The 12,194-nt window shown below is 40.2% G+C and overlaps 1 protein-coding gene across 1 annotated transcript; it reads right to left on the reverse strand.

Annotated features, from left to right (window-relative positions):
• Positions 1–692: 692 nt before the first annotated feature.
• LOC115148718 (V-type proton ATPase 116 kDa subunit a) lies at positions 693–11,064 on the reverse strand. The gene is made up of 20 exons (XM_029690878.1): positions 10,883–11,064; positions 10,675–10,772; positions 9,752–9,880; positions 9,521–9,633; positions 9,231–9,357; positions 9,014–9,096; positions 8,837–8,930; positions 6,583–6,795; positions 6,312–6,462; positions 5,469–5,602; positions 5,078–5,238; positions 4,892–4,985; positions 4,395–4,513; positions 3,783–3,990; positions 3,357–3,461; positions 3,101–3,178; positions 2,395–2,467; positions 1,842–2,120; positions 1,293–1,464; positions 693–1,065 (listed from the first exon to the last, which is right to left on the reverse strand). Exons 1-20 carry the CDS (start codon positions 10,896–10,898, stop codon positions 981–983), a joined length of 2,532 nt encoding a protein of 843 aa, XP_029546738.1. The 5' UTR covers positions 10,899–11,064; the 3' UTR covers positions 693–980.
• Positions 11,065–12,194: the final 1,130 nt, after the last annotated feature.

Consider the following 12,194-nt stretch of genomic DNA (forward strand, 5'->3'; position numbering starts at 1 on the left):
AAGAATCCCTACAGACAATCACAACAGAATAACATTTCCATGCTCTATCCCAAGATATACACTGAGTGTACAAAACATTAAGGACACCTGCTCTTTCCAATGACATAGACTGACCAGGTAAATCCATGTGAAAGGTATGATCCCTTATTGATGTCACTTGTTAATTCCACTTCAATCAGTGTAGATGAGACAGGTTAAAGAAGGATTTTTAAGCATTGAGACATGGATTGTGTATGTGTGCCATTCAGAGGATGAATGGGAAAGAAAAAATATTGAAGTGCCCTTGAACGGGGTATGGTAGTAAGTGCCAGGCTCACCGGTTTGTGTCAAGAACTGCAACGCTGCTGGGTTTTTCACACTCAACAGTTTCCCCATGTTACATTTACGTCATTTAGCAGACGGTGTATCAAGAATGGTCCACCACCCAGAGGACATCCATCCAACTTGACACAACTGTGGGAAGCAGTGGAGTCAACATGGGCCAGCATCCCTGTGGAATGCTTTTGAGGCCTTGTATAGTCCATGCCCCGACTAATTTAGGCTGTTCTGAGGGAAAAAGCGGCAGGGTGCAACTCAATATTAGGAAGGTGTCCTTAATGTTTTGTACACTATTGTTGGATCTAAATATTGTTCATTGTTTTTTAATCTAATTCAACTCTTAAGACATGTAAGACATTTTAGGAAGTAGATGCTCACCTAAATCTCCTTGTATTTATTGTGTTCTTTTGGCAATTCTTATGTTGCTGAATGTAGCCTACTTTTAGAACCATGACTGACTAATAATTGTGTGCTGCCATCTTGTGGCAAATGCTGCACCTTGCTTGCACAGATTTTTCATTCCATGGCGACAGTTATAGAATACGATCTACATACCGAAAACAACTTAATGTGATCAATGACTAACACAAAGACATATCAACATAAACAATAAATGAATATGAGAACGGACTCGTAGCAATAACACGTTTCTCTATCTGAAATCACTGCATGTCTCGCATCCTGTCGAAGGAAAGCGGTGTGAACTTGTACCCAGATCCTTTGTAGAACTTGTTTTGGAATTCAACCCTGTAAAAGACAAATGAGACAGAAAAACATAACCTTTGGAAATATCATTCAAGTGTAATTCACTTGTTAAATTCTTTACATCAGTGCTGCTTCAGTTGTGTCAATAAGCTCAAGGTCTGTACGTGGATGGAGTGCTGCAGAATCCAAAGGTCTATATCAGGTGTGTATGTATGAGTGTGCGCATTTGCGCTTGCGGATGCATGTGTGTTTGTGTCGCTTGTCCCTACCAGTGCAGCCGTAGGGCGTGGAGGAATGCAGAGAGACCCTCCATGACCAGGAGAATGGTGACTGTGAGGACAGCGAAGGCAGCAAAGGTCACTGCCAGCAGAACAGAACCCATCCCCGAGGTGACCCTCAGAGCCACCTGCAGAACCATCTTCCACAGCACCTCTGACAGCTCTACACAGACAACATACACAGGAACATAGAATACAGTTAAATCAATTTGAACATAACAGGTGACTGCAGGTAGCCTAGCAGTTCGGAGCGTTGGGCCAGTAACCGAAAGGTCACTGATTTGAATCCCTGAACCGATTAGTTGAATAACCTGTTAATGGCCCTTGAGCAGGTCACATAAGAGCATCTGCTGAATGACTTAAATGTAACTACTTGTTATTTTTTTTAATCCTGGAATGATTGCTATTGAAGTTTACTCTATACACCATCTTATGTCATCCTTTTCACTATGGGGATCAGAAAGTCGAAGGAGGCAAGGTCATAACCATAACAGCCACATGGATATAGCTTTTATTGTGTTGTGCAGAATAATACACTACCAGCATGAGCTAGACTGAGAGCCCACAGGCGGAGGTAGGAGGCTGTGTTGGAGATGCAGCCAAGGCAGTACTCAATGGTGTGGATGCCCTGGTACACGAAAATGTCAGCCATACTGACCTGCAATGAGAAAAAGGCTTTTTTCACACCAAAGAAAAGAAGTAAAAGACAAAACAGTAGAGATAAAAACCTGGTAAAAACAGTGTTCAGGTGAGGTAGGAAGCCCAAAAGTGCTGATATGAAAACCACACCACAAATATGAGTACAAAAAAAAAAGGTTTCTTGAAATTAGTTAAACAGCATATTAATTATAATTGTACATAATATAGTCAGTATACAAGAAACACCGTGTGTGTGTGTGCGAGAGAGAAAGAGAGAGAGAGAGAGAGAGAGAGAGAGAGAAAGAGTTAGGCTACATAGAGGGGATTATTTGGTAGTTTGGTTCATCAGGCTGACCCCTAGTCTTCGCTTGAAGTTATTGAGGGATGATGAGCTTTTGGCAATGTGAAGATAAGAATTCCAGAGTGTGGTACCTCTGTGTCTGAGAGAATTGACTCTGAGGTGCGGCAGTAGGGAAGGTGAAGGTTATCGCAGTGTCTCGTGTTATATAGATCATTTCAGAATGAACCTGGAAGAATCCATTGATAGGTAAACTGTCTGGGAGGTATGAGTATTTCTAGATGAAAGTTAATAACTGGTGTACATTAATGTTGTAAATAGACAAGATATCGAGTTTACTAAACAAAGGTGCAGATGGAGCCAGGTAGTTAGAGGAGGTGGCTAGTTTAGCAAATGTATTTTGTAGGATGAGTAATGTATGTGGGTATGAGGCATATGTACTGGCCCAGACAATATTACAGGAAATGAGATATGGGTAAATGAAGCTGTAGTATAGAGTTAGGAAGTAAGCCTGATGAACCAAACCACTAATCTTTCTGATGATACCTACAGATTTCATCATTTGACTGCAGACAAATTGAATATGATCTTTCCAGGATAACTTTTCATCAATTAGAACTCTGAGGAATCTAGTGGATGTGACTTGTTCCATTTCATTCCCACCAATTTAGATTCTGGCTCTTTTTTTTAAAATTCTTTTTTGTTTTACAATATTTCTTATTATTGCTATTTAATACAATAAAGTTGGATTTTTTTATATTTAATTGCGTTTGCATAAACACATAACTATGATAAATTACAGAACATATTTTCTGACCATGTATATTTATTTATAAACACTGTTGTTTTAGAAGTGGCTTACCTTCTCTTTCCTGTTATCTGAAGCCTCTTGGCTGGAGATCCCAAAAACCTGCATGGGAAGCTTGTTTGTTGAGGGCTTCTGTTGGAATCATTTTTATATTAAGTTTCATTAAAATATGTATTTTAATGGCAGTTAAATAGGCAAGAAGTCTACTTACAGAGTACACATTGACATAAAAAAACAGCCTTGTCAATCCAATACTTTTGATCACAAACGTCTACTTATAAAATGCATTACTCTAATCTAGTTGACTTACCAGCTTTGATTGCTTGTGTTTTCTATACAAGAGCAGGGGCTTGGCAAACAGTAGCCAAGGCACCATAAGCACAGCAACAACCACCAGAAATATTTGCACAGTTTTCTGTATAATAAAATGTAAACAAAAAAAATTGAAAATTACAGTTTTTGGTTAGAACTTAATGCATAGCGAGGTTTATGTTGCGTCTGGGCATCTATCATTTTTTGTGTCCAAATGCATACGTTAAGTTGAAATAATTTCTGTGGTTTCCTTGGATGAAAACATGATTACATTATGTCACTTAGCAGAGTATTCTATCCAAAGGTCTTAAAGTACAGTGAGTGCATACATTTGAGTATGTATGTGTGTTCCAATCTGGGAAATGAACCGGCAAATTATATTTTAAGAACCCATGATATTTTAGGTTGAAGAAACCCATTGTACCTGTGTTCTGTAAAGCACAGTACCCTCAGAGCTGTAGTCAAAGAGTATCATGTTGATGAAGAGGAGCAGGATGCTAGGAGCAGATTCAGACTTCATCACTACACACCACTTGTAGAGGATGAGGAAGATCAGGTATCCAAACAGAGACAGCATGAAAATCACCTCTGGAATGAACTGCAACGCAACATCCTTTAAGTTTCTGAAGAATCTGCAATGAAACGATACATTTGGAGGCAATCAGTTGGCACTACATTTTAAGTGACAGTGTATTGGTTTATCATAAACAGTGCTGTACACAGTGTTTTTGTAAGTACTGTAGTTCTCCTGGCAAAAATACATGTACTTTTCTTTATTACCCTGTTACTCTTACATGTAATTATCACAGTGATATTCCTGACTCTGTGTTAGTATTAAGGGCTTGCCAGACAGGAAGTGGCGACAGAGTTTCCTATTCACTTTCAAAGGAGCTAGGCGGGGGCTGGAATTATATCCAAGAGGAGTAGTTGGCGGCGCTCTGGAAAGCCACCTGGCGGAGGCGGAGAAAATAGGAATCTGCTCTATTTTGGCGAACTTGGCTAGTTTCGCTTCCTGTCTGGAAAGCACTTTACTTACATGTAGTTCACCAGACTCAGAGTGACACCAAAGAGCATGTGGGCCACTCCCATGATAACAGACATCTTCATCTTGTAAGAGTTCAGGAACGACAGCTTATTCGATGCAATATTCCAAATCTGCATCAGACATCAGTTTGAAATATAAAAAGTTGGATCAGGTTACAATGTATTTAAGATCATCTTTAATTAAAAAAGTTAATTAACTGCAACCCAACTGGTTAGTAACTTAATACTCAAGCATTTATAAAACACAATAAGATAAAATACAAGAAAGAAAGAAACAAAACCCAGAATAAAATACACTGAAGGAAAGCCTACCTTACTGAGTAGCAGAGAAAAGCACTTTTCATGACATGATATGAACAGTAACATAATGACAATGAAAACAGTTCTGTTCACTTTTTTTCACAACTGCAAATAGAGATGAATATATTTGACCCTTTGTTCTCAAATCTATGAGGGGTTAGATGGTTAGAAGAGTTTGCACACACTAACCGGGTCAACACCAAATGGGTAGGGATTGCCAGAGTAGACTCCAGACACCAGGGGGTCCAGATGAAGATGGCCAGAGTCATGCAATGTGTCATTACTGGGAAGAAAGAACAAAACAAACCATTTACATTCTTATTCCAACTCATTTGTTACAATACTATTACCGCTTTAATAAAGGAGGAAACTCACGTCCACGGTCCGTGTGGATGGAACATGGGTCGAACGCTCCACGAGGATCCAAAGACGTTGAAGGACTTGGAGAAGCAGTCGTTGTAGATGAGGCCAGTGTATATGGAGAAGAGGCCCATCAGGAATATGATGTAGCGTCCATCCACCAGCATGTCAATCAGCTGCAGGGATGAGTAACTAACGTTACAGTCAAAACAATGCACCGCATTGTCTTTCAATGTTAGTGTAGTTGTAACACCCTAATTTTTTGCCACTAACATTTTGTACAACATCACTTTTACAGCTTCAAAAGTTGACTTTTCACTAGTGGCACTTAAACAATACAATTGACTTGACATATACTATTCATCCTCAGGGCTCAGACCATCCTCTGACAGAGTGCTTTTCATACCTCATTCTTTAACTTCCTGAAATGTTCTTGGTGTAGGATCAGCCATAGAGCGAGCAGAGTCATGACGAGGCCATGACCGCAGTCTCCAAACATGACCGCAAACAGGAAGGGGAAGGTCACCATGGTGTATGGAGCTGAAAAGATATCACATTCAAACATGATTTCAATAGTTGTGATCTCTGCCAAAACGACTTTGGAGGGACTTCTCTTTTTCTTTACAATATTACCAACAGCTAAAAAAGGAAACAAACATAGGCTAATCAGATCTGGGTCAGTCACATTAGGTCATTAAGGGATCTTGAGTGGCGCAGCGGTCTAAGGCACTGCATTACAGTGCTAGAGGCATCACTACAGACTGGGTTCAATCCCGGGCTGTATCACAACTGGCTGTGATCGGGAGTCCCATAGGGCGGCGCACAATTGGCCCGGGTTAGTGGAGGGTTTGGCCTGGGTAGGCTGTCATTGTAAATAAGAATTTGTTCTTAACTGACTTGCCTAATTAAATAATAAAAAGTGAAATACTTCCAAATACACATGTAGGATCTTAATTTGAACAAGTTTGCTACAGCAGGAAAATAATCCTGCAGCAACAGGAAAGGTGGATTGTAATGAGTGAAAATGTTTGTAGAGGTAGATACATTTTTCATGAAGGAAAATCAAGTCTGAAATTTCTATGTGGAAATTACAAACTTCAGAAGCCTTTTTAAACCTCAAATACACTACAAGTTTTACAGTTCCTGCATTGCGGGAATGTTCTCCTGCAACAGGGTGATCAAATGGAAGTCCCCAAAGTGCACACTCCAATGTAAATCAAGCGCACACAGGAGACAGTGGTGTTGTTACCTGGGTTTATTTCCTGATAGTTGCCGACCCCATAGGCATCAATGATGCTCTGGAAACCTGAGGTAAAGGAGTTAACCCTGTTGAATGTTGGGGGTGTCTGCTGGGTTTGGATTCTGTTCACGACGGGGCTAAGACTGGAGCCGCTCTGCTCCTAATGTTAAACGAGCACCAACACACAGATACACACAGAAAGATAAACACACACAGTTAATTTAGAAAAATCTGCGTGTACACAGATGCTTAGTAATTTAAGCAAGTTTGGGAGACTTACTGATCCATGTATCAGTGCAGTGTGCACAGAGTTTAAGTCAGACACTGGACACCAAATCTCAGCAACAATCAGCTTCTGTGTGATGTCTATGTTACACAGGTTCAATGTGTAATAAATGGCCTTCATCTTCTTTACTTTAGTGGTCCACTCCTGGAGGTTGGCTGCTGCTGCAGTCAGGGCAGTCGCACGGAACTCCTCTGTCCTCTTCAGGACCTGACAGAAGATTAATGACCAGAAAGAAAGAAAAGTGTTTTGTTTTTTTCCATCCCTCTAACCTCTTATTTAAAATCTTGTTCTACTTCCATCTGTGACATTATATTAGGAGTAATTAAAGCAGGATAGCAAAAGTCCTGACATATTACTGACATATAATGTACAGTTGAAGTCGGAAGTTTACATACACCTTAGCCAAATACATTTAAACTCAGTTTTTCACAATTCCTGACATTTAATCCTAGTAAAAATTCCCTGTCTTAGGTCAGTTAGGATCACCACTTTATTTTAAGAACGTGAAATGTCAGCATAATAGTAGAGAAAATGATTTATTTCAGCTTTATTTCTTCCATCACATTCCCAGTGGGTCGGAAGTTTACATACACTCAATTAGTACTTGGTAGCTTGGCCTTTAAATTGATTAACTTGGGTCAAACGTTTCAGGTAGGCTTCCACAATAAATTGGATGAATTTTGTCCCATTCCTACTGACAGAGCTGGTGTAACTGAGTCAAGTTTGTAGGCCTCCTTGCTCGCACACACTTTTTCAGTTCTGCCCACAAATTTTCCATAGGATTGAGGTTAGGGCTTTGTGATGGCCACTCCAATAACATAACTTTATTGTCCCTAAGCCATTTTGGCACAACTTTGAAAGTATGCTTGGTGTCATTGTCCATTTGGAAGACCCATTTGCGACCAAGCTTTAACTTCCTGACTGATGTCTTGAGATGTTGCTTCAATATATCCACATCATTTTCCTGTCTCGTGATGCCATCTATTTTGTGAAGTGCACCAGTCCCTCCTGCAGCAAGGCACCCCCACAACATGATGCTGCCACCCCCGTGCTTCACGGTTGGGATGGGGTTCTTCGGCTCGCAAGCCTCCCCCTTTTTCCTCCAAACATAATGATGGTCATTATGGCCAAACAGTTCTATTTTTGTTTCATCAGTCCAGTGGACATTTCTCCAAAAAGTACGATCTTTGTCCCAATGTGCAGTTGCAAACCGTAGTCTGGCTTTTTTATGGCGGTTTTGGAGCAGTGGTTTCTTCCTTGCTGAGTGGCCTTTCAGGTTATGTCGATATAGGGCTCGTTTTACTGTGGATATAGATACTTTTGTACCCGTTTCTTCCAGCATCTTCACAAGGTACTTTGCTGTTGTTCTAGGATTGATTTGCACTTTTCGCACCAAAGTACGTTAATCTCTAGGAGACAGAACGTATGACGGCTGTGTGGTCCCATGGTGTTTATACTTGCGTACTATTGTTTGTACAGATGAACGTGGTACATTCAGGCATTTGGAAATTGCTCCCAAGGATGAACCAGACTTGTGGAGGTCTACAATATTTGGTTGATTTCTTTTGATTTTCCCATGATGTCAAGCAAAGAGACAATGAGTTTGAAGGTAGGCCTTGAAATACATCCACAGTTACACCTCCAATTGACTCAAATTATGTCAATTAGCCTATCAGAAGCTTCTAAAGCCATGACACCATTTTCTGGAATTTTCCAAGCAGTTCAAAGGCACAGTCAACTTAGTGTATGTAAACTCCTGACCTACTGGAATTGTGATGCTGTGAATTATAAGTGAAATAATCTGCCTGTAAACAATTGTTGGAAAAATTACTTGTGTCATGCACAAAGTAGATGTCCTAACCGACTTGCCAAAACTATAGTTTGTTAACAAGAAATTTGTGGAGTGGTTGAAAAACGAGTTTTAATGACTCCAACCTAAGTGTATGTAAACTTCCGACTTCAACTGTATGTATTAGCATGCATACCTTTATTTAACTAGGCAAGTCAGTTAAGAACAAATGTTTTATTTACAATGATGGCCTTCCCCGGCCAAACCCTAACCCGGACGACGCTGGGCCAATTGTGTGCTGCCCTATGGGACGGACTCCCAATAACGGACGGTTGTGATACAGCCTGGAATCGAACCAGGGTCTGTAGTGATGCCTCAAGCACTGAGATGCAGTGCCTTAGACCGCTGTGCCACTCGGGAGCAGCTTCATTGTCAAAGGGTTCTATAATTAACTTTTACCAATCGAAGGTCTTCAATGCGTGTGTTGGCGTTTGTTCTCATTTCCTTTCTTGCGTACGCGTTGTTGGGACATGGATACATGCTGGCATGAAACCTGAAGTGGAACATAATATTAATATTTTTTGCTAATTTACTTATTCAAGACTTTTGACATACTCAAGGGATCTTTTCACTCACCCATCACATAGCTTTCTGATCTTTCCTCTGATCTGGTCTCCTTGGACAAATACTACAAACACATCCTTCTTCACTGGATCCTCCTGTGAGCATAAAACAATGTTTGTTTCTGCAATTATAAGTTAATGAACAACCGTTTTGTTTAATGGTTGTTTGCCTTTAAATAAAGGAGATCCTTATGTTTGAACATGTGCTTATTAGTGAACCATTTCCTTACAGCCATGTTCTCCTCCTCATGGGGCTTGATTTCAGCATGGCGGAGAACAAAGTTTCCATGAAACAGTCGCCACAGGATCTTTTCGAAGGCAGGGAAACGTTCATGCTTGATGACTCCTGCAACAAAACTGCCATGGGGATAGAAGAGGAAGGCATCAAATACTTTACTTGGTTATCTGATGTCTCTATAACCTGATAGCAACCTGAAAATGGTGTTGGCCCCTACTTTAAACCAATTCCAGTGTTTTTTTAATGGTTTGCCTGACTAGTAACATTAGGCTAATAATTCACCCAAGTTTCAGGGGTCCGTTGGTGCTGGTGTAACTGGTGCGTCGACTTGTCACCCTGGAAGAGTACACCGAGTCTTCAGAAGGAAGCTCAGAGATGGAAAGCTGGGACTCAGCCTATAGGCACAACATGAGAAGAAACAGGACTGTTTATGCTATCATTCTTTATGACATTCTTCTTTCCATCCCATTATTTGTTAGGATGGACACAAGTCAAATGCAGTCAGTCATTTACCTCCTCAAAAAAGTCATCAGTCATCTGCAGGAGATGGTTGATCTCCATTAGTTGAGTGAAGTTCTGCCTGAGTGTGTCTCGGTTTGAGTTGATCTCCTTCAGCTCCTGCTCCAGTTTATCAAAGCTAGACTGTAACATACATGGAGAAAAGGGGATCCCAAAATGAGTTTATTGTATTAAACAGTAGTCATTGGACTAACTTGGTATAAACAAGTTACATTAACATCAAACACATGTTTACGAAAACCAATAACTAGCCTACTGGGTTTGCTGCACTCATTATGTCTAGGGGTCTTAGGCCTAGCTACATGGTCTATAACCTGATTTGATGTGTGCATAAATGTGAGACATAAGCATATGCGACCAGGTGTTCAGTGCTTGTGCCCAGAAGACAGTCACCTTACCTCAGGTCCAGGGCCAGCTCAGCCATGACACCCATCATCCGCCAGTCCAAGCAGATTAGTATTCGTTCAAAGTGGTGACCCAAAGTAAATATATTTAAAAAAAAACTACAAAGAGGCATGCCTAAACTAAAGAGGTTAACCAACACAAAACAACTCCAAACAAGCCGAGAGGCCTCTCGTCACGCATTGCCAATCAATTCTGATTGGCACCACCTGTAGTGCTTATCAAGGCTTCCTGGTAGAGCACAGACCATGACCTGGTTGCTGCTGCCACCTGGGGATGGAGTGTGGAGGTGCATCCTGGTAGTGTGTTTGTCTATGTCCTAACACTAACCTTCCACCCATATCATAACACGAATCAAGCTAGACTTTAACATACATGGAGAAAGGGGGATTGCAAAATGAGTTTATTGTATTAAGTGGTTGTCATTGGCCTAACTTGGTATAAACAAGTTACATCAAACTAATGATGACACGGCTGGGAAAGAAGCCGACCAACTATGAGAGCAAGCATCTTACCTCTAAATCCAGAACATCTCGTGGAAGAGGTATTGTCTCACTGGTAAACCCTGCTGGGATGGGGATGTTTGATTTGACAACCTCATTTTCCAAGAACCCTAGTAGAAATGAGCCCAATGTTTAGATAGGGGATTTTCTAGGTATTTATTTAGAAGTGGGATTTGTCCAGACTCCTATTTAAATCTACCTTTAAAAACCACATACTTACGAAGAATTCTCTCCATCTCCTCACATTTCTTCACCTCCTTCACAAATCTGCGCTGAAAGGCGACTGTTCCAGGATTTAGCTAAAACATATGAAAATACTTAAATAGGTTGACATGTTAGGTGTAAGTAGCCTCGGTTGTAGTTCAAATAATGATTTCAGTGTAAACTATTTTCTCATATTCTGTGTGAAGTGTTTACTTTCAATAGAAAACAAAAACTCATACTGAACTAAGTACTGTAACCAAACTGAATTGCTCTGGGTTGAAGTTCTCATGTGCAGATCTAAACTCAGCTTCCCCTCCCACCACATAAATGATCAATCGCGTTCCAATACGATCAGTTATGTAATTGCTTTAAAGTAAGTATGCGTAAAAGTATGTTTGTTTTTGCATGGTGAATGTGTTGGTTTGTGCACAAACATAATGAAATCTTTTTGGGAAGGATTTTTACAGGCAAAATCGATGAACCTTAATGTGAGAGGGGAATCAATAGACCTACACATGTATGACACAGTATCTCCACGGTTCACATGTTATTTGTCATTAGAACGCACAACAATTTGGATAGGTTCAACTTTTTCCTTTAATGACTCTATATTATTTCAACTTACAGTGTTAATGACTCTATATTATTTCAACTTACAGCAATGTGTCAATATTAATCCAGTGTACATGGTGGAATCAATATGTATTAGACTGGCATGCAGTTAAATGGATTTGACCTTTATACCATTGGCCATACCGTGCTCGGTTTAATATGGGCTATTTTAACTACAAAGGTCTGTTTTTTTTATTTTGTTAACTTCTACTAATACCCAATACTTGAAAAATACTGAAAAAGTCATACTATAAAAGGGTTAGACGAGTAGCCTCAAATGTAAAGAACTTTCCGTTAATATAGTTTAGTTACTATAGTATGTACCACATTTCCATAAGTTTCACTGGAAATGTGATTGTTTTTACTCACATCTTTAAATTGCACAAGTCCTAGATGCCCAAGCTCATTGATGCAGTTGTGAGCTGACTCCGTTTGGAAAAACAGCTGGACAAGACACATCTCTTCACTCCGAAAAAAGGAATCCATATTTTAGTCAAACTTGTCCTGATTTGCCTTAGGTAATCCTATAACAAAACCATGTGTTGTGCTCTTGGAAAAACAACATTCACAGCAAGCACCTCACATTTCTGATACAGGCTAGACTGCCCTTCAATGTGTCTTTTGAAGGGCAGCCCAAACATGAAATGGGAGGAGTGGTTGTGTCATCAGGATCAATAATGACACTGCTGCTGTGGTACTCACCAACACCACATGAT

Source organism: Salmo trutta, chromosome 2 (genome assembly GCF_901001165.1).
Source record: "Salmo trutta chromosome 2, fSalTru1.1, whole genome shotgun sequence".
Taxonomy (NCBI): domain Eukaryota; kingdom Metazoa; phylum Chordata; class Actinopteri; order Salmoniformes; family Salmonidae; genus Salmo; species Salmo trutta.

Bases quoted from the DNA above. Each gene is read 5' to 3' on its own strand.
- LOC115148718 (XM_029690878.1), bottom strand. The intron at 8,931-9,013 runs GTGAGTGAAAAG...GTTCCACTTCAG, and splicing joins ATCAGAAAGCTATGTGATGG to GTTTCATGCCAGCATGTATC. The intron at 4,986-5,077 runs GTGAGTTTCCTC...CTTTCTTCCCAG, and splicing joins CATCCACACGGACCGTGGAC to TAATGACACATTGCATGACT.